The sequence below is a fragment of the Rutilus rutilus genome (assembly GCF_951802725.1).
Source record: "Rutilus rutilus genome assembly, chromosome: 4".
Classification (NCBI taxonomy): domain Eukaryota; kingdom Metazoa; phylum Chordata; class Actinopteri; order Cypriniformes; family Leuciscidae; genus Rutilus; species Rutilus rutilus.
The window spans coordinates 2,932,232-2,955,912 of record NC_140212.1 but is presented as its reverse complement, the minus strand read 5'-3'; the positions used below and the strand labels follow the sequence as shown (position 1 = coordinate 2,955,912).

The 23,681-nt window shown below is 38.1% G+C and overlaps 1 protein-coding gene across 33 annotated transcripts in view; it reads right to left on the bottom strand.

The window, feature by feature from the left end:
* The window catches only part of plekha5 (pleckstrin homology domain containing, family A member 5), a 167,133-nt gene that overhangs the window by 7,193 nt on the left and 136,259 nt on the right, over positions 1-23,681 (bottom strand). For 7 of the 33 annotated variants that reach the window (XM_084407201.1, XM_084407223.1, XM_084407229.1 and 4 more), the window contains 15 exons: positions 21,294-21,744; positions 18,896-18,970; positions 16,481-16,600; positions 14,852-14,905; positions 11,126-11,206; positions 7,700-7,765; positions 6,902-6,982; positions 6,680-6,829; positions 6,495-6,596; positions 6,252-6,360; positions 4,819-4,862; positions 4,525-4,647; positions 2,905-3,028; positions 2,685-2,800; positions 1,030-1,230 (listed from right to left, as the gene is read on the bottom strand). In XM_084407201.1, coding sequence (XP_084263327.1) covers positions 1,030-1,230; positions 2,685-2,800; positions 2,905-3,028; positions 4,525-4,647; positions 4,819-4,862; positions 6,252-6,360; positions 6,495-6,596; positions 6,680-6,829; positions 6,902-6,982; positions 7,700-7,765; positions 11,126-11,206; positions 14,852-14,905; positions 16,481-16,600; positions 18,896-18,970; positions 21,294-21,744 — 1,897 coding nt within the window. The remainder of the gene's footprint in view (positions 1-1,029; positions 1,231-2,684; positions 2,801-2,904; positions 3,029-4,524; positions 4,648-4,818; positions 4,863-6,251; positions 6,361-6,494; positions 6,597-6,679; positions 6,830-6,901; positions 6,983-7,699; positions 7,766-11,125; positions 11,207-14,851; positions 14,906-16,480; positions 16,601-18,895; positions 18,971-21,293; positions 21,745-23,681) is intronic. The other 26 variants (XM_084407232.1, XM_084407206.1, XM_084407207.1 and 23 more) reach the window with 7 other exon arrangements.

Below are 23,681 nucleotides of genomic sequence, written 5' to 3'. Positions count from 1 at the left end.
CTAACCAGACTCAACGTGTCCAGTGTCATCGTACGGTCCTCAGCGTGAAAAAGCAATGCAAAGCGACACAATTACAGACAATCTGATGTTTAATAAACAGCAAAGAGGTGAAGGATTGATGTGCCAGAAAACAACTAATGTTGCAGATATGCAAGCGTATTTTTAAGATAGATAGATAGATAGATACTTAGTATTTTTGTCTGGTTTCCAGTCCAAATATCTAAAAATTCTTAAATCAAGATGCATTTACTAGATAAGTAAAATTAGATAAGATATTATGTCTTGTTTTGCGGGGGAATTAATAAAAATGAAGTGAGTTTTTGCGTAAAACAAGCAAAATTATCTGTCCATGTATAAATAATCTTAATTCAAATAATTTTGCTTGTTTTAAGCAAAAACTCACTTTATTTTGATCTATTTCCCCAGAAAACAAGACATAATATCTTATGGCATTTTACTATTTTACAAAGATGTAAATGCATCTTTGATTTAAGATTTTTTTAAATATTTGGACTGGAAACCAGTCAAAAATACTAAGTAAGAAAAGCATTTTTTGCAGTGTACAAATATCATATAAATACAATAAAACCAAGCAAACAAACAAGTCATATTATATATATATATATTTTTTAATTAACATATGATAAAAAAATCTAAAACCTTTTCAGGCATAATCTTACTAAAGTCCTTAAGTGAAATAACTGAGCAATCTACTTGTATTAAACCCAGGACAGTCCAATAAAATATGTTTAACAGAGAGGGGAATCTTACAAAACATGCGGAGTTGGGTCTCAAGTCGAACTCGCATGACCTACACGACATCTGGTGAATACCACTTGATCAGGTCTAGTTTTAAGAGCAATTAAATGTCTGTTTGAAACTTCCGGATGAATTTCATACAGCTTATTATTCTCGCACGTGCTCCACTCCTCTTGCCACTTATGCAATATATAGCGATTAATAATCGGTCTGATCTCTGAGGAAGGAATCTGACATTGATTAACAGCATTGAGATGCAGATGTTGGCACCTGTAGGGTGTAGTAGGGGTTGTCTTTAGTGAAGGAGAGGCTGCGTGACAGTGAGCCGTCTTCTCTTCTTCGTTCACGCAGCGCCCCCTGCTGGTGTCGTCTGATTCGCTCCATCTGCTCCTCCACACTCATGCGTGTTCGGCCCACCTCTACACCGCTCATGTGCTCCACTGCGCTGCGGGGGCGGTCCTGCGGGTAAGACTACACATGCGCATATTATGCATTAACAGATATATTCAAACAAATATGAATATAAAGTATTAAGCACAAAAAAAAAAAAAAATAATAATAATAATAATTATATATATATATATATATATATATATATATATATATATATATATTCAACCAAAACCTGATGAATAATGTAATATTAAATTATACATTTTAATCTGTCAAATTAAATTACATGTATAGATATATTTAAAAAACAAACAAAATAATGATTTAATAATGTATAATATTAAATTATATATTATATTACACATATTATATTCAATATATTAAATTAAGTATTATAGTTATATTAAATTATATCGTATCCAATTTCACACACACACACACACACACACACACACACACACACACACACACACACACACACACACACACACACACACACACATATATACATATATAATACAAATTCATATACAAATATTACTATAAAAATGTATAAATGAAATACACACACTCAAACACACACGTTCAACTTTTTTTTAAATTATTATTATCAATGAATTATTATCAATGAATCAGGATTCAGAAATGAATAGAAATTAAGAACTAGATTAAAAAGTTCGTCGAGACAAACTTGCTAAATAAAAGTATTATTTTTATTAATTAAAAAAAAAATTCTTACTGACCCCAAACTTTTGCACAGTAGTGTTTATTGTTACAAAAGTTTTCTATTTCAGATAAATGCTGTTCTTTTCAACTTTCTATTCATCAAAGAATCCTGAAAACTCTTTTCAACATTGATGATAATAATAAATGTTTCTTGAGCCTCAAATCGTCATATTAGAATGATTTCTGAAGGATCATGTGACACTGAAGACTGGAGTAATGATGCTGATAACATTTTAAAATATATTCATCTAGGAAATATTAAATTGTAATAATATTTCACAATATTACTGTTTTAGTGAGCAGAAGAGATTCTTTCAAAAATATTTAAAAAATCAAACCAATCTAAAACGTTTGAACGGTAGCGTATATGTATATATTTCTAAGACGATAACCAGACGCTCACGTCATGTGACACCTGTGAAGCAAACTATTATTAGAAATGTTTATTGATGTGTGCAGGATGCCTCAGCCAGGGTTGCCAAGTTCACGGTTTTCCTGCAGAATTGGGCTTCTTTTACACTGGCGCGGGTTCATTTGTTTCCCGCGGGTTAAAGGTTTGACATAGTGCATAAACTGTATTTTTAGATGATGAGTTTTATGACGGAGGGGCCTTTTGAGCTCCTTTATAACGCTACTATATAGTGATTTTTAAGTTGATATGGGCTATTTGAACTATATTTGACAGGCCTTTGGGCTTTTACTGGTGGCAACCCTGACCTTTGCAACCGTATTTCAACTATTCATATTGGACAGGCAAACACAACTCCCATATTTCTCAGATCTATTTGACATGCTTGTGCACTCACTGTTCTGGGGTCAGGCTTCTTGCTCTTCCTCAAGGTGACATAAGAGGCGATGGTGGAGGATTCAGGCATGGGTGATTTAGTCCTCGGGCTGACCACTCCGACAGGGTAAACGATACCTGAGAGAGAGAGAGAGAGAGAGAGAGAGAGAGAGAGAGAGAGAGACATCAGTGAACAGCAGCGAGGGCTTTATGACAGGAAGTGTTGGTGTTTGTCAGGGCACCTTTGGTGACGCCGGGCGGCTCTTTCTCTGCAGTCTGCTCAGATTTGTCTTCGCCGTTACTCTCGTCGACCTCGGCTACCGTGGTAAGCTCCGGCTCGCTCTTATACAGTCTGTAATCCGGGCCCTGGAGAGCAGAGATTTAACCTGCTTACACATTATTTACAGCACACACACACACACACACACACACACCATACAAATGTATTCTGTGAAGGTTTATGCTCATGGATTACACATTAAAATGGGAATGAGAATAAAAAATACATTTGAAAGAAACGAAGCCTCACGAAGGATGAAGCACAAACCAATGCGAGGCTGCGGATCTACTGAATGATTGACAGGGAGTGCTCGAGGATGCTGAAGATGGGGAAATGCACAAATGAACGTCTGATACAAATTAAGAGGGGTCAAAGCACAAGAAATGAGAACTAAGAGTAAATGAATATTCAGGCCAAAATGAAAACTATTTCCTCATTACACAGGAAAAAAATAACACCATACATGCTATTGGGGAATTTTGAGGGGGGTATTTTGATATCTACAGAACAGGGTGCTGATATAATGCAGGTATATTTAATGAGTCAAACTATATTTATAAAATGAAAAGACAAAATATTTGACACAAAAATTCACTAGTTAAGTCAAACGTATTTGTAGTGCTTTTCACAATATACATTGTTTCAAAGCAGCTTCATAGAAAATCATGATGTTATTGTTTATAATATCTTCATGCCTTATAGTAGTTGCATTTAGCAGATTAGAGCTGGACAATAATATAGTTAAATTATGCAACGATACAAAAAATTACAATTTTGAGATTTGTGACTGTGGACCACAAAACCAGTCACATGGGTCAATTTTTTTGAAATTGAGATTTATACATCACATGAAAGCTGAATAAATAAGCTTTCCATTGATGTATGGTTTGTTAGGATATGACAATATTGGATGAGATACAGCTATTGAACATCTGGAATCTGAGGGTGCAAAAAAATCGAAACATTGAGAAAATCTCCTTTAAAGTTGTTCATTTATGTTGGCGATTGTGCTTCATTCACTAACTAAACTAAATGTTTTATATATTTACAGTAGGGAAATTTACAAAATATCTTCATGGAACATGATCGTTACTTAATATCCTAATGATTTTTGGCATAAAAATGCCAAAGTGTTGCCTTACACTTGTAAACTATATGAATGTGGATATTTATATATCCAACTTCATATAAAGAGCTGGACGATAATATAGATAGATACATGTTGCAACGAAATAAAAAGATTTGTTATTTAGCATTATTATTATTATTATTATTTATTTTAACACTGAAAAATGCATGGGAGTGGGGTTTAATTTTTTATGTACATTTTACAAATGTTAAATTATGTATAAAAACGTGGAAAAAATCAGGCAGAAACGGTTGACCATCCACACAATGGGGAACACAAAGCGGATGCGCTTATCAGCTAATGCAAATTTGAATTTGCCTGTGCTGGTATATCGATCTATAACTAACAAAAACACTATCTAAAATCAAAACAAATGAAAGGATGGGTTGATGAGGCACTGAAATGAAGATGGCTGATGGGATGGGTGGGCGAGGGGTTCACAGCGGGTCTTACGCTGTGGGCACCGTTGCGCTGGGCGTTCTTGCGGTCCTCGGGCCGGTGAGGGGTGGTGCGGGGCCGGTCTCCCCCCTCATACGAGTACGGGAGAGGAGGACGCGGAGGCACGGAGTCTGACTCCTACACATCGCACAGAACGGGAAAGTGAAGGACACTGTCGCCAGGTGCAACAACCAACCCAAAGCGGCACAAGAGACTCTCGAGTGAATCCACAACACAGGTGAACACACTCGTCCTGAGGATCTGAGACTGCGTTACTGTGATTCAGAGATTCAACAAAGCATGACTTACTTCACTTTTATGCAGGTTTGACAGGGGGTTTGCACCAGGAAAACCTACAAATGTAAAAGAAGGTCAAGAAAGGTTTCTTGTATGATAACTGGTGTTGTTATTGTTGACTGAAGCTATTAAAAGGCATTTACGTAAACTGAAATAAAGCTGGAATAAAATTATATATAAATATTGGATGAAAAACTTGAAACACAAGTGCCTTGAATTGTAAATGCAGCCTTTGGAAAATGACCGAAATAAAACGAGTTGGTGCTAAAATTACAAAGACTAAAATGGAAAACAAATTTAAGCTTAATAATAATAATATTTAAAAAGAAATAAAAACATTCATAGCAATAACTAAATTAAGATGAAATGAAAAATTAAAATATATAAATAAAAGCTGAAAATATTAATATTATATAATAATACTAAAATAACACTGATAATTGTTATACTGTTAAATTTCCAGTTATTATTGTCAATTACTGTAAAAATCATGGAATAAATTAAATGTGTGCATTTGTGTGTGAGTATGTGTGTGTGTGTGTGTGTGTGTGTGTGAGAGAGAGAGAGAGAGAGAGAGAGAGAGAGTGTGTGTGTGTGTTTGTGTGCGTGTGAGACAGTATGTGTTTGAGTGCGTGTGTGTGTGTGTGAGACGGTATGTGTTTGAGTGCGTGTGTGCGTGCGTGTGTGTATGTGTGTGTGTGAGAGAGTATGTGTTTGAGTGCGTGTGTGTGTGTGTGAGACGGTATGTGTTTGAGTGCGTGTGTGCGTGCGTGTGTGTATGTGTGTGTGTGAGAGAGTATGTGTTTGTGTGTGTGTGAGACAGTATGTGTTTGAGTGCATGCGTGCGTGTGTGTGTGTGTGTGAGACGGTATGTGTTTGAGTGCGTGTGCGTGCGTGTGTGTATCTGTGAGAGAGAGTATGTGTTTGTGTGCGTGTGTGTGTGAGAGTATGTGTTTGTGTGTGTGTGTGTGTGTGTGTGTGAGAGTATGTGTTTGTGTGTGTGTGTGTGAGAGAGAGTATATGTGTGTGTGTGTGTGAGACAGTATGTGTTTGTGTGCGTGTGTGTGTGTGTGTGTGTGAGTGTGACTGTGTTTGTGTGCGTGTGTGTGAGAGAGAGTAGGTGTTTGTGTGTGCGTGTGTGTGTGTGTATGTGTGAGAAAGAGAGAGAGTGTGTGTGTGTGTGTGTGTGTGTGCGTGTGTGTGTGTGTGTGTGTGTGTGTGAGAGTATGTGTTTGTGTGCGTGTGTGAGAGAGTATGTGTTTGTGTGCATGTGTGCGTGTGAGTGAGAGTATGTGTTTGTGTGCGTGTGTGAGAGAGTATGTGTTTGTGTGCGTGCGTGTGTGAGAGAGTATGTGTTTGTGTGCATGTGTGTGTGTGTGAGTGAGAGTATGTGTTTGTGTGCATGTGTGTGTGTGTGAGTGTGTGTGTTTTGCCTGCTCTCTCACTGGGTTCTGCGTCTCTCTTGGGTTTGTTCTTGCTCAGAGCCTCCATCACATCCTGAATTCTCCACAACTCCTTCTGGATCTGAACGTGTTTTTGGCTGGGCGGCTCCGTCTGGACACAGTCAAACTCTTTATGAACACCTCAGCTCAATGCGATGGAATTAACATGGAATGAGCGAACTTATGCACATATAATTTTTAGTAAGCAGCATATGCTAAGCTAGTACTCTCTCCCCAACATGTCACCTGTGGGCTCCCGAGGGCCTCGAGCTGCTCCAGGAGGCTCGTTTTAGCCAGAGTGACGTCAGCCTCCAGTCGATCGTACTCTCTCCAGCTCCGCTCCAGCTCCTGTGAGCGGCACAGCATGATGGGTGAGTGATTGAGAGTGTGTGGTGTTACATCAGTGAGAGTGAGCGGAGTGTGTGACGTACGGAGTTGACTCGTGACAGCTCTCTGCAGGTGCTGAGGAGGCCGCTCTGAAGAACATCTCTCTGCTGGATCACGCTCTGGACCGACGCTGGGTTTTCACAGCTCATCTCGATCTCCTGACTGGCTGACAGTAACGCCGTCTCCAGCGTGTGCTGCAACCACACACGTGCAGGAATGAGACTATTATAACACTGCTATATGATGAGAATGGAGGCGTTCGGTACCTTTTCTCTGTGAAGTTGCTGGAGTTTTTCTTCTTGAGTCCTCACTACTTTATCCTGCTCACAAAGCCGACTCAACTTTGCCTGCAACAGTAAAGTCGAGGTCAAATCTATAAAAGTGGGTTATTTTTTTTTTTAAGCAAATGCATATTCATATGTTTATGTTATCTCAAATAAATGTGAGGTCATAAAAATGCATGTATAATAATTATACAACAAATTTGAACAAATAAAATAAAATAATGCAGACTCAAATAAATGTGAAGTCATAAAAAAAGGGCATATATAATAATTATACAAAAAAATTATGTAAAAATAAAAAAGTCTCATAGAAAATATAATAAAAACAACTTTCGGTTATCATATTGCATACATATGAAACATCAAAACTATTGATGTTGTTTTTAAATTATGACATCATAATGAGTTTCAGACGTCCAGAACAGTATTATTTCTTAAGTTTACACACAGACTTCAGTAAAAGTTGTATTATTCCATATTAAGTTCAGGTTTTAATAGGTTTTCTTGTTCAAAATTTGCTAATATAGCTTGATAGATTGAGATTATTATTATTTATTTTCAAATCAATTCACATTTGGTAATTAATACCTTCATTTTTTTAAAGTCTCAATCCTAGTCCTTCAAAAAAGCGTATAAAACACAGTATAGATTTGTGTTTTGTGCACTATAGATTTTTAAATGTGTAACAGAAGCTCAAACGTAAATAATAATCGTCGACGTAATCGTACAATCATAAAAACAACAGTGTACAGCGAGAGAGCATTATAACGAGATCCTTACATCAATGTCCAGCTCCTCCGGTTTGTACAAGTAGGTGTTTTCTCTGTATTCTTCAGGACTCATTTGCTGAAATGAGAGGAAATTACATAAGATATTATATGCATTATATAATATATCCTAGAAAGTGTTATACAGCGCTCTAGACTGCGTATGAAGCAATGGAGTAAGCGACATGAGACTGTACATAGTTGAGTTACTATTGCTCTACATGCAACTTACTCCTCAATATACTGTCAAAAAAATAACTTAAGCTTAACCTTAAAATGAACTTGATTTGCTACAGTAACTTCAGTAAATCCTGTAACAATTGCAGCCAGTACAATATAAACATGTGCGGTCAGTGTCGCAACAGGGATCTTTATATACAGTCACACTGTATACAAAAGCACTGGGACTGACAACCAAACAATCATGCAAACTCCATCCAAACAGTTCGGAAGAAGCAAATGGGAAAGTCTGATGGAAGTTTTCTATCGTATACAAACACAAAAATGATTTGCTTCCTCAGTATTTTGGTCTTTTCCAGTACAAATATCCATATATCCTTAAATCAAGATATGTTAACTTGAGAAGCAAAGTCTTGATGTCTGAAAAATGTCTCAAAATTAAAGGGGTTTATGCTTAAAAAAAAGAAATCTGCCAATTAGGTCAGAAAAATAGCCTTAATTATTGGCAAACACTCACTTAAAATATCTTCGCAAGTAAACATATCTTGATTTAAGAATGTTCGTACTGGAAAATGACAAAAATACTGAGTAAGAAAATCATTATTATTTTATTTTTTTCACACACTCATTCACACTTGTCTGCAGCCGGATGAGTTTATGCAGATATGAATCATCTCATCACGGAAATAACGCTGTTTCAACACCATCTGGTGTGAAAGAATCACAAAACTGTTAAGAGCGCTCACGTCGTACACGTCCACAACATCTGCTACGGGACACACACGCACACGCAAACATAGAGTTTGAGCGCCAGTTTAAGAGAAAACTACAACAAGAGGCATGTCCCTCTGTTAAATATGAATGGATCGTGTGCTGAAAAACAGTTTGGAGGGCGGTGGAGGTTTCAGGCCGTTCCCTGCAGGCCTCGGGTAATTACCGCCTCTGTCAGGTCTGTCAGCGCTTGAGTTACTGTGACTAATGACAACTAGAAAATGCTGAAACTAAATCCGAAAGGCCTGCACACACTCGACTACAGGCCAGCAGAGAGGAACTCCTGACACCGAATCTCAGTTCTCCGACTTTAAAAGGTTTTCTTAGAGAGGAGAGGAAGCTGCTGTCGGAGATTTGAAGAACAAAGACAAATCTGAACATAAAAGGGATAGTTCACCCAAAAATGAAAGTTCTCACACCCTCATATCACCAAATGTATGGCCACGGGTTATGGCATGAGGTTGTCAATTCACCTTTTAGTGTGTGTGTTCACACTTGGCATGTTTGGTTGGGTTAAAAAACGAACCCTGGTGCGATTGCTCTGCGGTTCATTTGAATAAGTGTGAACGCTGCCATCTGGTGCACCAAACAAGCGGAGCGAGACCGCTGAGGGTGTGTTTACACTTGTAGTTCGGTTCCCTTGGTTCGGACCAAAAAACCCCAAAACCAAACATCTAGTCCTGGTTTGCTTAGCGTTCACATTGGCATTTTAACACCGAACCTAAAGGCATAGGGATATGTTCACAACCTGATTGGTCGGCTTTTAGTACGTGTATATTGATACTATTTTGATACTGTGGATCACGCAATATTAAAACAAAGACTGCTGGTTTGAAAACTATCTATCAGGTAGATCTCAGTGCGTACAGGCAGATGGTCTCACTTCCAGCCCTCTTAGTATATCCAAGGGTATGCCCCAGGGGTCAGTGCTGGGACCACTCCTATTTATATTATACATCAACATTCTTGATCAAAATGCCTCCAACGCAAATTTTCATTTTTATGCCGATGATCCTGTGATATACTGCTCTGCATCAACTCCAAACCAAGCTCTTTGTCAGCTACAACTTTGCTTTTGATAATGTACAACGTACCTTGTTCGATTTAAAACTTGTTTTGAATGATGACAAAACAAAACTTATGTTGTTTTCCAGTGCAAAATCAAAGTCACGGAACCTTCTAATATTGCGACGGAAATTACCAAACATCCAAAAAAACATCCAATGTTGTGTTCTGGGCTAAATGTGCGTGGCCTACATATGATGTTATTTTGACCAGCTGAGAACTCGTGAAGAGCTTATAAAATGTGTAAAGGAGTGAAAACAGTGACAGGAATCCCTCCGTCACACACAAACCAAGATCTGATGCGAGGAGACGCGGTTCTGATGCCTGAACTGAACTGTGATGGGCTATCATGACTATCACGAGTAAAAAACAGGTTTGCTTGAGCATTCGGCCCTTTTTAGGCTCGCATATTGTGACATCATGTCCTGTTTTTGGTTTGTTTACATGTCTTTGGTCCATTTTACGCTCATATTTCATTCGAATCGCACCAGAGTTCGTTTGGAAGCGGACAAATACCTGTTCATTTTGGGGCGAACTATCCCTTTAAGTTGACTTACAAAAACAATTGAGACTCAAGATGCATCGAAAATGAACATCCAGCATATAAACCACGTCACTTCATAAGGAACTGCAACAAGTCAGAATTACATCTTTCGCAAATTGCATGTCCTCTAATAATTTTTGCTTAGAAAGTTGTCAATTTGGTGACATGTTTGTTGAATATTCCTCACATTAAGCTACTAAAATTAATATATTATGTATAAAATATGAATATAGGCCTACCTCAAATGTTTTTATTTATGAGATGTGAGATAAAATATGTATGTCTCATAAAAGCTCATCTCAATAAGCTTAACCTCTCTGTCATAAGGACAAAAAAATATAATTTTAATAAAACTATTGCAAAACACAGTTCTGTAATGATTATTAAAACGTTATAGTTACAGTTATCGTCTTTGACGTGAGCGGCCCTTTAAACCTTGTAAAACTATGTTTGCGTGACATTTTCTGCGCAATGCTTTCCCTTTGGAGGTCAAAATGGTACGTGATGCCAAGAACAAACAAAAAAAGGCTTTGTAAACCACACTGGTCTCCACACACTTGAGATTGAGCGAGTACATGTAAGCCGGCGTGATGGATGAAGCCATTGCTAATGAACGCAACATTAGCACGAGCAGCTGGTCAGCTAGCTGTGATTCGCACGGCTGTGCGGTGTACGAAACGTTCAAGCCATGCCAATACCAGTTTGAATTTCAACAAGAAAACAACAACAACAACAACAAACAACAACAACGTAAACCAATGGGATATGCTGGAACGAAACCGACACAGGATGGGGCAGTGAGGGGGTGGAGCTTCGACAAAGAGGCGGGGCCCATGACACGAAAGGGGAGGAGCATAACCATGTGTTCCAAGACCTTACTTGCTGGTACAGTTGCGGCCTTGGCGCCGAGTTCTCAATCATAGTGTGAATCATGAAGATTATTGGCTCATTCTCCTTCATCTAGTACGTGAGGAGGAGGAGGAGGAGGAGGAGTAACAGCTGTTATCAAAGCACTGCAAGACACACGCTGTGTGTTTTAACAGCTTCTGACCCTTACAAATATCACAGGTCTGCTTTACTCATGCTTTTTTCTTGTTCACTCTTCCGGAATAATGACTTCAGTAATGCAATATAATGTTAAAAGATAATAAATTGTTTTGTGAAAGAAAGAGAACATGATTGCTGGATAGTGTTGACCTTTTCAAAAACATCCTCAAGCTTAAAACATCAAAATGTCCACCAAGATGCGTTATATCAGAGATATACTGTGTTCACTTAGTGCAAGATAAATGTTACTGCAGTCTCATCTACACATAAGAATAACAGGAAAAATGTCAGACCTCAACAGTCAGGACCAGGGCAGTGTTGTTATTATTGTTAAATAAAACTACAGTGAAAAACATTCAAAATCATATTCAGCAACTTAAAGGAACACTCCACCGTTTTTTGAAATAGGGCTTATTCACCTTCTTTCCTACATTTAGATAGGTGGGCAAATGCATTTTTGTCTCAGTGCATGCATTGTTTTAGTTTGACAGGGTCGGCGCTAGCTTAGCTTAGCTTAATGAATGGAATCCTTTGTTGCCAGCTAGCATGTCCTGAGTAAAAGTGATCAAAAAAAAGGAGGAGGAGGTTGCGATCGCTCAACAGCCTAAGGACGTGAGGATGAGAGTCAACACGAACTGGTGGTGTGAATGTGGGGGAAGATGCCAATCTATGCCGACTGAAATAGAGTGTCTGTGCTGTGGCGAGTGGGACAAGTTACTGCCATCGATGACCAGGCTCAACTCGTCAGATCAAGATGAGCGTGCCCGCAGTTGTGTCACAGCTACAGAGGATTTCACGGTGTTGATCAATCCTGCAGTACTCGATTTTTTGTTTTCTGTGTGATAAAGTGAACTGGAAAAAACGCTGCACGCCGAATGGACCAAATGGACAGCTGTCCACAGAGTAAGTGATTATTTTAAACATGACGCATGTATAGATCGACCCATATTATACCTGTATTCACATTCACATATTATACCACATATTCACATTTCATGTGTTGCGTGATATCTCTGCGCCCAAGTAGCAGTGCTTCGCCTGTGCTTCGCCTGTGCTTCCCCCTAATATAGTCCCAAGTCAATATCTACCTAGGAAATCGCCTAGTGTTAATCTGCATCGCTATTTGTACTCGTTGTGAATACGCAGGCCACAAGAAGTAATTAGGTGGGGGTTTTTTTTATTGTTTTTTATTGTTTTTTGCTAGACATGCTAGCTGGCAACAAAGGATTCCATTCATTGTGCTAAGCTAAGCTAGCGCCGACCCTGTCAAACTAAAACAATGCATGCACTGAGACAAAAATGCATTTGCCCTCCTATCTAAATGTAGGAAAGAAGGTGAATAAGCCCTATTTCAAAAAACGGTGGAGTGTTCCTTTAAACTTTACACAAAGTGAAATCTGCCCTTGGCAACAACAAATAAAAGCAAAAAGATAAAAGCTAATTCAAAATCTTACATAATAATGAGATATATATATATGCGGTGTAGCATTTGTATAAAATACCATAGTGTTGTTTTCTGAAAATACATTATAAAAAACAGAAGAATTATTCAACCACACCAATCATAATTCTTTATGGTATGAGTTAGGGCTGGGCGATTTGGCCTAAAATCAAAATCTCGATTAATTGAACATTTTAACTCGATTACGATTAATGAACGATTATTTTATTTATTTTTTAGCCCTCATGGTTCACTGACAAGTTTTTTACAGTAAATATGCTCACATATTACAAGTGAGAGATTTTTGAATGAAGGGTGCATTACTTGATTTTAAAATAATTGAAGGAAACACACACTATCTACTATGATTATTTATTGAACATCAATGTTAAACAACTTAAATTAAAGCACACATTGTCAGTTATTTCTTTCCATCTTCTTGAACTCTTCTCATACTGTGTGGCATTTGTGAACGCTTGTGTTAAAGACATCTGCTTTGCGGAGGCACTTGTTGCTGGGCGCTTGTCAGTCTCTTTTTGATTTTTTTGAGCCATGCACTGTAGGGCTGTTGGAACGAATTCCGAAATTCGAATATAATTCGAATATTAAAAAAAAAAACAATACTATTCGAATATTGCTTTTTTAATGTATATTTAAAAAAAAATTTTTTTGCAATCTTGCCTTTCTCGCCGCCTTGGTTTAACACGCATGTGAAAATTAAATGCTTTTGTTTCTTTTGATGAATAAAGTTTTTGAATCGTAACACAATTGTGCACGTTATCCACGCTGTATCATCATAACATTACTGTAAAAAATCGTCTCCAATGTCTCCACCACGGAAACGGAGATCACCACTCCTGACAATTTGATTCACAGTCGGACAGTCCACACTACAACGCGAAAACGGCGTTTTCAAATGTATCCACTTTGGAGTGCGTTTTCATTAATTAAAACGCCAAACCGGAGAGAAAAATATACGTTATTTTTTATGACAACGCTACACCCTGACTGACAAGCTAGACGATCTCTCCGAGGAACCGCCGCTAAAACAGGCAAGAATTACTTATTTTCTGCCTCTCTCCTCGTCACGGGGCTTACCAGCTGTTCGCCAAAAGGCAATAACAGACAAACTGACACGATGAAGATATGAGACCGATCAACATCACGCATTGGCATTGGCGATCCATAAGACTGTAATGTCGTAAATATTAATAATAGGATGAATTTGAGCATTTAATATTCGAATATTAAATAAAATAAGGAATGGAATTCGAATAGTATTATAGAGGAAGATTGACAGCCCTAATGCACTGTTCATAATCAGTAACGTGATTGTGCTCCAAGTGCTGGAACAAATTGGTGGTGTTACCTTTGGACGTCGAAACTGTTTTTCTACAGTGTCTACATCTGACTTCATTTTGTTCGATGTCATCCTCCTTACTGAAGCCAAAATGTCTCCAAATGACAGAGACTGCGGTTTTTTTTTTTGGTACAAGCTGCTCTTGTTGCTCAGTTGTCTCAGTGATTCAGTTCTCCATGCTCGACATGTCGGCGGAATAACGTACTGTAAGGGAGCGGGGTCACGTGACTCCACACGCGGTAGTGTTTTAAAGGGAAAGTAATCGAAATAATCGACCTGGGAAAATTTTATCGATTATAGGTTCTGAATGTCGATTTCGATTACTTTTCGATTAATCGCCCAGCCCTAGTATGAGTGTTTAATACCCAAGTCCCAAAACTTGCTTATTCCTGTAAAGAAAAGAATATTAAATGTACTTCCTGAACCAAGGGCTTTCAAAAAAGAAAGGTTACTCTATTAGTTATATGAACAATACGATACACACACACACAATAGGCTTCCACTGAGAATGGACAAACTAAACAATACAAATGACCTATGTTTTTTTCATTTTAAACTACTATAAGAAAAGACTTAAATGAATCAGCAGTGAACTGCTATTTTAAGGGACACCATCTGCATTCAGCAGACGCAGAACTGCAGCAGATGCACTGACTGGAGAACAGAGAGAACGCTTGGGTTTGATCTGTGCTGTAATAAAAGTACAGTAGCCAACGAGTGAGAGAAACAGGAAGTGAGAAACAGGAGAGTCCCTCACCTGGCTGTCCAAGTACATGAGATTCCTCTGTAGGTGATGGGAAAGGATTTCACTCTAGAGACGCCGAGAGAAAGAAGATGAGAGGAGAGCAGTGAGAAAACGAGAAACTTTGGGCTTCAGAGCAGGGGAAGTGCAACAGAGACGGTGCAAAAGAAATCACAACTAAAGAAGCCATTCACTGCTGTCAACGTCAGCAACGGCGAGCTCCACTTTATCCTGAAGTTCATCATGCACTTCTATGAGCTAAATGAAGCAAGCCGAAGAGCAAATCAGAAGTAAGGCTCTCGCATGTAAACGGGTCCACCAAGAGGATAGCAAACAAACACACAACTTCTGCCGATCATGTTCCTCACGCTGCGTCAGATGCATGCAGCAGTCGCACGAAACATGATCAAAACCTACGGGATTGAAGGGATTTGCACGTTAGTGGAAAGGAAAGGACGTTTCTCCAACATTATAACACTTTACAATAAGGTTTCATTTGTCAACATTAGCTGATGCATTAGCTGACATGAACTAACGGTGAGCGATATATTTTTTTAAAGCATTAATTGCCATAGAAGAATCATTTTGGTTTCCCAAAGAACCTTTTTCAGCGAACAGTTCTAAAAAGAACATTTTAATACATTTAATAAACATTTTCATAATTTTTAAGAACCTTTTGTGCAATGGAAATGTTCAAGGTTCTTCAACCTTCACAAGAGTGTAGTTAGTAAAAAATATAATTGTTCATTGCTTGTTGATGTTAGTTGACAGTGCATTAATTAATGTTAACAAGTATTACTTTTGATTTTAAACATTTATTAAATTATTTATTGTCTAATATTAACTCTTTCCCCAACAGCGTTTAAAAAAATAATAAAAAAAGTTGCTAGCATTTATGCTCCGGCATTTTTGATCATTTTCACGGCCAACAGAACATTTTGCTGTATTAATATCTAAACATACATTATGTCAAAAGAAAGAACAGAGCATCTGCTTTTAAACAAAACAAAACATTTTATTCTAGATTCATGTATTCTTTTTTATCTTTTTTTTTTTTTATCAGCACTTGAATCTGGGAAGGTTTAATTTAAAAAAGCAACATTTTGATCAAAAAGCGGAGAAAATTACGTTTTGGTCAAAGACTACGTCCGGATCAGATTCATAACGATGATCAAAACACAGGCCGAGTAGATCGAGTCCATCAACACCACCAAAGCTTTTCATTGGTTCGACATTTCAATCAGTAACGATGATCGCGTTATTTTATTATGTGTGTAAGCAATGCTTACTATTGGATCTGGAGATTCTGTGCTCTTCCAGAAGAAGCGTAATAGCGCCTCCTACTGTGTGTAACAGTGAAATCATGGATTCCCAGAAAATGGCAGGGAAAGAGTTAATAAATGTACTAGAAGTTTTAAGTACCGCTCATGTTAACTAATGTAGCTAACTTAATGTTAACAAATGAAACCATATTGTAAAGCACTAAATCTTGCATTGAAACTTACAGTAAAGTAGACATCAACCAATCCACAACAGCATGCGGAAGCAATGGGAAAACCACCAAACTAGGAGATGAAAGGGCGAGGTTGTGGGGTTTGCGGGGTACACTAACAAGCCCTTTAACTCTGGGATGCACAGGCTGACCTTTGGGTTGGTGGCATCGAGGTTTATCTGCATTAGCTGTGCGAGCGTGTGCTCACGGAGGCTGTTGAGCTCGGCCTGCTGCCGCCTCAGTTTGATGAGCAGAAGAGTCAGTTCCTCTGGCTGCAGCGGGACAGGACAGCGGTTAGTGTGGGCCGGGATCAGAGGGTTACGGGGGTTTGGGCCGTGTTTTGATACAGATGTGTAATGACATGTGTGTAAAACGCATATGGAGCTCTATTAATATTTCATCAAGTGACCGCAGGCTATTTCATTAGAATGCTCGGTCTCTCTGAAATCATATCACAGACAATTTCTGGCTATTGTATTTTATGTGTTGAGTTGCAATCTTTGAACATTTGCTGGACAGACTGACATAAACCTGTGATTTCTAATTCAGCATGATTGACCAGCTCTAGCAGGTCCAGCTAAGGTGCATAAACCAGTTTAGTAACCATTAAAACAACAGGTTCTCTAGCTAGAAACTAAGTACAATCTGGTTTTAGACTGTATATTGTCTGGAATAGCTGGAAAATTTGCTTTTAAGAAATGAAAATCAAGCACAAAAAAATTACAAAAAATATAACAAATTAAAATTATAAAAATAAAAGGTAATTGAAAATATGAATAGATACTATATATGAATAGTTCAGATGCAAAAGCCTCTAAGTGCCATCTGAAATTTTCTTCTAAAATGATAATTTTTATCAAGCTCGTATGTTTAAGTTTAGTAATTTCACTTAAATGACAATTAATAGGTAATTTTCATTGCCATTTAAGTGCAATTACTGAACTTAAATATACAAGCTTGATTAAAATGATCATTTTAGAAGAAAATTTCAGATGGCACTTAGAGGCTTTTGCATCTGAACTATTCATATATATATATATATATATATATATATATATATATATATTTGTGTGTGTGTGTGTGTGAGAGAGTGTGTGTGTGTGTGTGTGTGTGTGTGTGTGTGTGTGTGTGTGTGTGTGTGTGTGTGTGTGTGTGTGTGTGTGTGATTATTAAACTGGTTTACGCAGCTTAGCTGAACCTGGTTGAGCTGGTTAATAATGTAAATTAGATATCACAGGTTTATGTCAATATCCTGAAAATGTTATATTCTTCAATGCTTCTATTTTCTGTGTTGTAGCATTAAAGTATAATATGTTCAGGATAGACTGACATTAACCAGCTAAGTTGCATAAACTAGGTTAGTAACTTTAAATTTAAAAGTAAGTTGTTGTTTTTTCCAGCAGGAATAACTGGATTAAGTTTAAATATGTTTTTAAGAAACACTCATTTATCCTTAGAAACTTGTTCTTCTAGCCAATTAAGCAGTAACTTGAAGCAAATAACCCAGCGCATCTGAGTTATCTTGTGTCTGACATTTCATCCTGGCTTATAATAATTTAAGAATAAAAAAAGTAACATCACACAAAAACAAAGATCATAAAAACTTTTCTCAGGGAGATGAAGAGGCTTTTGCTGAAATCAAAATGTTTAAGATACTAAATTTAATTTCATGGACTGTAGCTAAAGACATTTTTCCAACAGTTACCCGGTGATGATGAGTAAAACACACATGGAGAAGCTCTATTAATATTTCATCAAGTGACCGCAGGCTTTTTCATTATAATGCTCGGTCTCCCTGAAATCATATCACAGGCAATTTCTGCCTATTGTATTTTGTGTTAGTGAAATGAATAAATAACAAGCATAGGCTTAACAGGTAAAAGCCGGCCTAAGGCTGTTAAAACTTGAAACGTCAAGTAAGAGAATAATCATTTTAGTTTTAATAAGAGCTTATGGTATTAGCACTTCTCCTGTGTGCTGCTGTCACAATAGACACACACACACACACACGCTCCTCTCTGTCGGAGACGTTTAATTCAACCTAAAACATAAATAACCAAATCTTCTGCATTGAAACAACCCATCAACACACACACCTTGTGCAGATGACAAGGCTACTGGAGTGTACTTGTACTTGTAGAACATATTTGAATATCCGTTTACCTCAACATGAAATGCATTTGCAACCTGTTTTACATCCATAATGTGGAATACCTTCAGGTGAAGCAGATCAAGTCATATTTTGATGAAAGATCAGAGAAAAATTGTTTACCTTGTGCACTGATGAATCATGCACTGTAAGACCAGGAGCATGTTTTAAAAAACTAAATCAATTTTGATCTCATGTTGACTTAACGTAAGCAGCTTCGACCTACGCATGTAAAATATTCTGTCCAAAAAGCAGCCTAATTTGCAAGCCAAAGACAGAGAAGCCTCGACGAGTCCTCAGTGGCTCGCAACTGAAAAATGCAGAGAGTCTGACAGGAAAGCAAAAGTTGTGGATCTGTGTGTTACATAGATGTTGTTTGCACAGAGGAAGTGGTGGGTGGAGAAGAGGGAAAGCGTACCGTTTTGCCTTGCAGAGACTGTGCAGTGATGCTCTGTGCGGGAGGAACGGGCCTGCGCTCGGCAGGGTAGGAATACTGAGAGAGAAAGAGCAAAAGCACGACAATCATGGCAATTGGAACGAGCCGTTCTGGTGAAGAGAGCATTAAACCCTCAGCATTCAGAGAAACTTAAAGACTCGGTAATTTAATGTGAGCGGATAATCACCCGCTCAGCTCAGGAAAATGACAGTTGTGTCATTATACAATCGCTGAAAGACGTGTCTGAGCGAGATTCTGGTTTGACAGACAGATACACAGTCGGACCAAAAATTAGATATCATTTTTTTTTTTACTAGTGGGTGCAGGACACTATAGTTCATTTATGTAAGTGAGGATAGCAAAATAAAAGTAAACCGTGACATATTATACCCACAAATTCCTCATACAGTGACTACCAGTAAAATGTATAAAAGATTTGGGACCAAAGATTATTCCGACACTTTGACCTGACCAGTGTTTTTCCTTTAAGGCGAGACACTGGAAAGCTCTCTCTCTCCTGTACAACGCTGTCGGATCCAAATATGGTCATTTCCTTTTTATCAGCAACCAATTGTGAAAGTAAAAGGGCTGAATGCGCAATCTCATTGGCTGATGATAAATCTTTAAAGCCCGTTTTGTCAAAATGACTTTTCTCTCGTACTCCAAGTCCGAAATCTCCACTTCAGTAGCACCTATATACACCAAACTTTCCAGTCTTGTACCTAGTTATATTATAAAGACATTTACCGAGGGATTTGTAAATATATTATTCCTAGGCTGATTTATATAACATTTTATTCCAAAAAACATGGCGAAGATAATTTTTTTAAGGCTATTGACAGTATTTTCTGATTTACAGGATAACAAAAGTAGATATCCATAAATCCCTCCGTAATTTTTTCCCCCATCTAATATGTGAACACAATGAAAAAATCATTTTTAACCTGGCTTTATCCAATACTCAGATTTCGTTTTTTTTAATATATGCAAATTCGTGCATATTTAATTAGATCTTGCCTAATTTGCATATTTAAACATTAAATTACAGAAAACTTGTAATACATTTTTTTCTCATCTTAATGTAGGTAATCGACTGGGAAAGTTCCATGGTGATATCTGCTAGTTAAAAATGTTACCCTATTCACCTGTAGTGTCTCGCCTTAATTGCTAATGCAACCTTTTTACACCACAAACTGAACAAAATGAAGCATTGCTTGGTAATTGGTTGAGCTAAACTGGTATTATCTAATTGTGTAGTTAAATTTAACAGCTGACAGATATTCAACAATTCATCTGTGAGACAGTCTAACAGAAGGACGGACAAAAGCAGTGAAATATCAACTGAGTTCTTGTCCTATTTTATCACCACTTTCTAAACTATAACTAAATGCAGAGGTTCCCACAACTTCAGATTTGTCAGTGCAAGTTGCTTTCACTTAAAGGGATACTCCACTTTTTTCGGAAATAAGCTCATTTTACATCTCCCCCAGAGTTAAACAGTTGAGTTTTACCGTTTTAGAATCCATTCAGCCGAACTCCGGTTCTGACGGTACCACTTTTAGCATAGCTTAGCACAGATCATTGATTCTGATTAGTCCAGTAGCATTTCTTTCAAAATGACCAAAAAGTTTCAATATTTTTCCTATTTAAAACTTGACTCTTCTGTAGTTAAACCGTGTACTAAGATCGACGGAAAATGAAAAGTTGCGATTTCCTAGGCTGATATGGCTAGGAACTACTCTCATTCCAGCGTAATAATCAAGGAACTGTGTGTCTGTACCATGGGTGCAGCAGGCGTAATGATATGACGCAGCGCCTGAAAATAGTCCCCAGCTCGGTAACTTCTTCCAACGTGACCGGGACTAAGTTTGTCTAACCTATTAGACCTATTTTCAGGCGCTGCGTCATATCACTACGCCTGCTGCACTCATGGTACAGCCGCACAGTTCCTTGATTATTACGCCGGAATGAGAGTAGTTCCTAGTCATATAGGCTTAGAAAATCGCAACTTTTCATTTTCCGTCGATCTTAGTACACGGTTTAACTACAGAAGATTCAAGTTTTAAATAGGAAAAATATTGAAACTCTTTGGTCATTTTGAAAGAAATGCTACTGGACTCATCAGAATCAATGATCTGTGCTAAGCTATGCTAAAAGTGGTACCGTCAGACCCGGAGTTCGGCTGAATGGATTCTAAAACGGTAAAACTCAACTGTTTAACTCTGGGGGAGATGTAAAATGAGCATATTTCCGAAAAAAGTGGAGTATCCCTTTAAAACATCTCAAACATGTATTTTAGTCTAGGACTAGCTTAAGCCTCGTCTGTGACTGTGATCTTCCCAGTCTTTCCATACGGTGGGAACCCCATGTGACTCTTTACCTTAGAGAGGTGCGGTCGGTGGCGGCGTTCAATAGTCACGTCCCCCCGAAACACCGGCGAGGACACTTCAGAGCGGGAATCCGGGTTCAGGGGACGATTAGGGGAGAAGGTGTGGTAACCGGACAGTGATCCGTGGGAAGGGGAGGTGGGGATGGACTCGGTGATCTGCCCCATGGTTTTAGGGCTGGGAAGCGTCCCGTATCCGATCCGGGTGTGAGACTGCCTCTGCTGCCACTCGTACAGCTGCCACATGGTGTCGTCCCGTATGGAGCGGCGCTTCTCTGCCGTGGTTGGCTGTAACGCCCGGTCGTACATCGACCCTGTGACGCTGCAGATGCTGTCCGGCCGAAGCATGTTGCGCGGGAGCGTACGGTAACCCTCGGGATAACGCGGCACGATCTGCGCACGGTGGCTCGGCATATTCCTTGGCAACGTTTGGTAGGATGTAATGCTGGAAAACAAAGAAAGTGGAGTCACAAAGAGGTCAATGAAATACAAAACAACAGCACTTCGAGCAATCCACTTGAATAAGTGAGTTTTATAATACAATCATGCTAATAAGGCCTGGCTTTGACTCTGTGATGATTTCCTGTTATGCTGCAGGTGATAATTAAAGGGGTCCAATTACGCTCTTTAGTGTGTAATGTTGCTGTTTGAGCATGAAAAAGAGAGTTATTCTCTATATCAGTGTCAGTGTTTCTGAACTCCTGAAACGCCTCCATTGTAGTCTTGAGTTTCTCCCGGGAACGAACACGTCGCAATATTCCTCATTTAAATAATTCATACGCAGAATAAAGGGGCGGGGCCTGGTTGAGTTAGTTAGTAGTGTGTTGAAACTGGAGGTTATGGTAAGGGGCGGGACATTTCCCAAACACTGACCAATCACAACACACTGATCCAGCCGACCAATCAGAGCACAGTGTGCTTTTCAGAAGGAGGGGCTTCATAGAGACAGGAACTAAACAGAGCGTTACTGACAGACTGGGAAGAGAGGAGCTGCAACAATGGAGAATATGGGGAAAATAATGAACATTCAAGCAGGAAAACCTGTTCTAGTAGAGCCTGAAACAAAAACAAGAGCAAAATAGTCCCCTTTAAACACTGGCTCATTAATGTATGCTAAAAGAGTCGTGCTTATACTCGTCACAGTCCTGCTGCCTTCACCTTTGACTCCGGCTGATCATTAACCGTCTCTTAATTTTCACTTGTCATCTGCCGATCGCTCAGAAGTAATTACAGCATACAAACATCATCAACAGGAAGCGCAGGAAAACAGATGGGAAGAGTGAGAGCGTGCCAGTAGAGTTTGTGAAGACTGAGGGAGAGTTACGAGCACTACTCTTCCAGGAGCTGCTGATTTCGGCTTCCGTTCCCTGGCGTTTTTTATAGGCACCATTAAAAGGTTTGGCTTGCACACCCTTGTACTGACAGAGTGGGAATCAATAAAGAGCTCCGAGTGCCAAAATCACAAACCACAAAAGTCACGTCTCTATTTGCTCTGTTCTAACACGAGAAGCTCCAAACCATGTTGGCTGGATGTAGAAGACCAACTAAATTATTTACCACAGTGAACAATGCTGGCATTAACCATCAAATATTTTCAATAGACAGTTTTACAGCAGTTAGTTTCACTCAAATTATTTAACTGAACACATGGCACTCCAAGAGAACTGATATATAATCACTGTCATTATAATCAAAGAAATTGCCAACATCGGAAACATCCATTGTGCCAGATAAACATCCTATTTATATATTATGGCAGCGTGTTAATTCGTACTCTTTTTTTTATTCGTCTTTTGAAGGAAATATCTTTTACATTTATTCAATGTTTTTTAATTTCCCAATTATAAACTGTCCATTTTACTCTAAAATGGAATATAACACTCATGCAAGATGCAAAATGACAAACAAATGTGAAACTTAAAAAAAAAAAACATTTAAAAATGATTTAAAGTATTATAATATAACATTTGAATAAATATATTCATAAATTATATATAAAAAATATTAATTGAAACATGCATTTATTAAACTAAATGCAACATTTAAAACTAATATATTATTTCTACATTTTTCTAAATAAACATTTTAGTAGTAATATTGTCATTTTCATCAGTGTATATTAATTTAAAGTTTAATCGCCATCGTATCTTTGTTTTTGTTGATGAAATCCAAAAACTCTGTCAAACTCATTTTAAATATATATATTAAATAAATATATATGAATTAATGGTAACACTTTATTTTAGGGTCCAATTCTCAATATTAACTAGTTGCCTATTAGTATGCATATTACTGGTATATTGGCTGTTTATTAGTACTTATAAAGCACATATTAATGCCTTATTCTGCATGACCATATTCTACATCCCTTAATCCACCCAA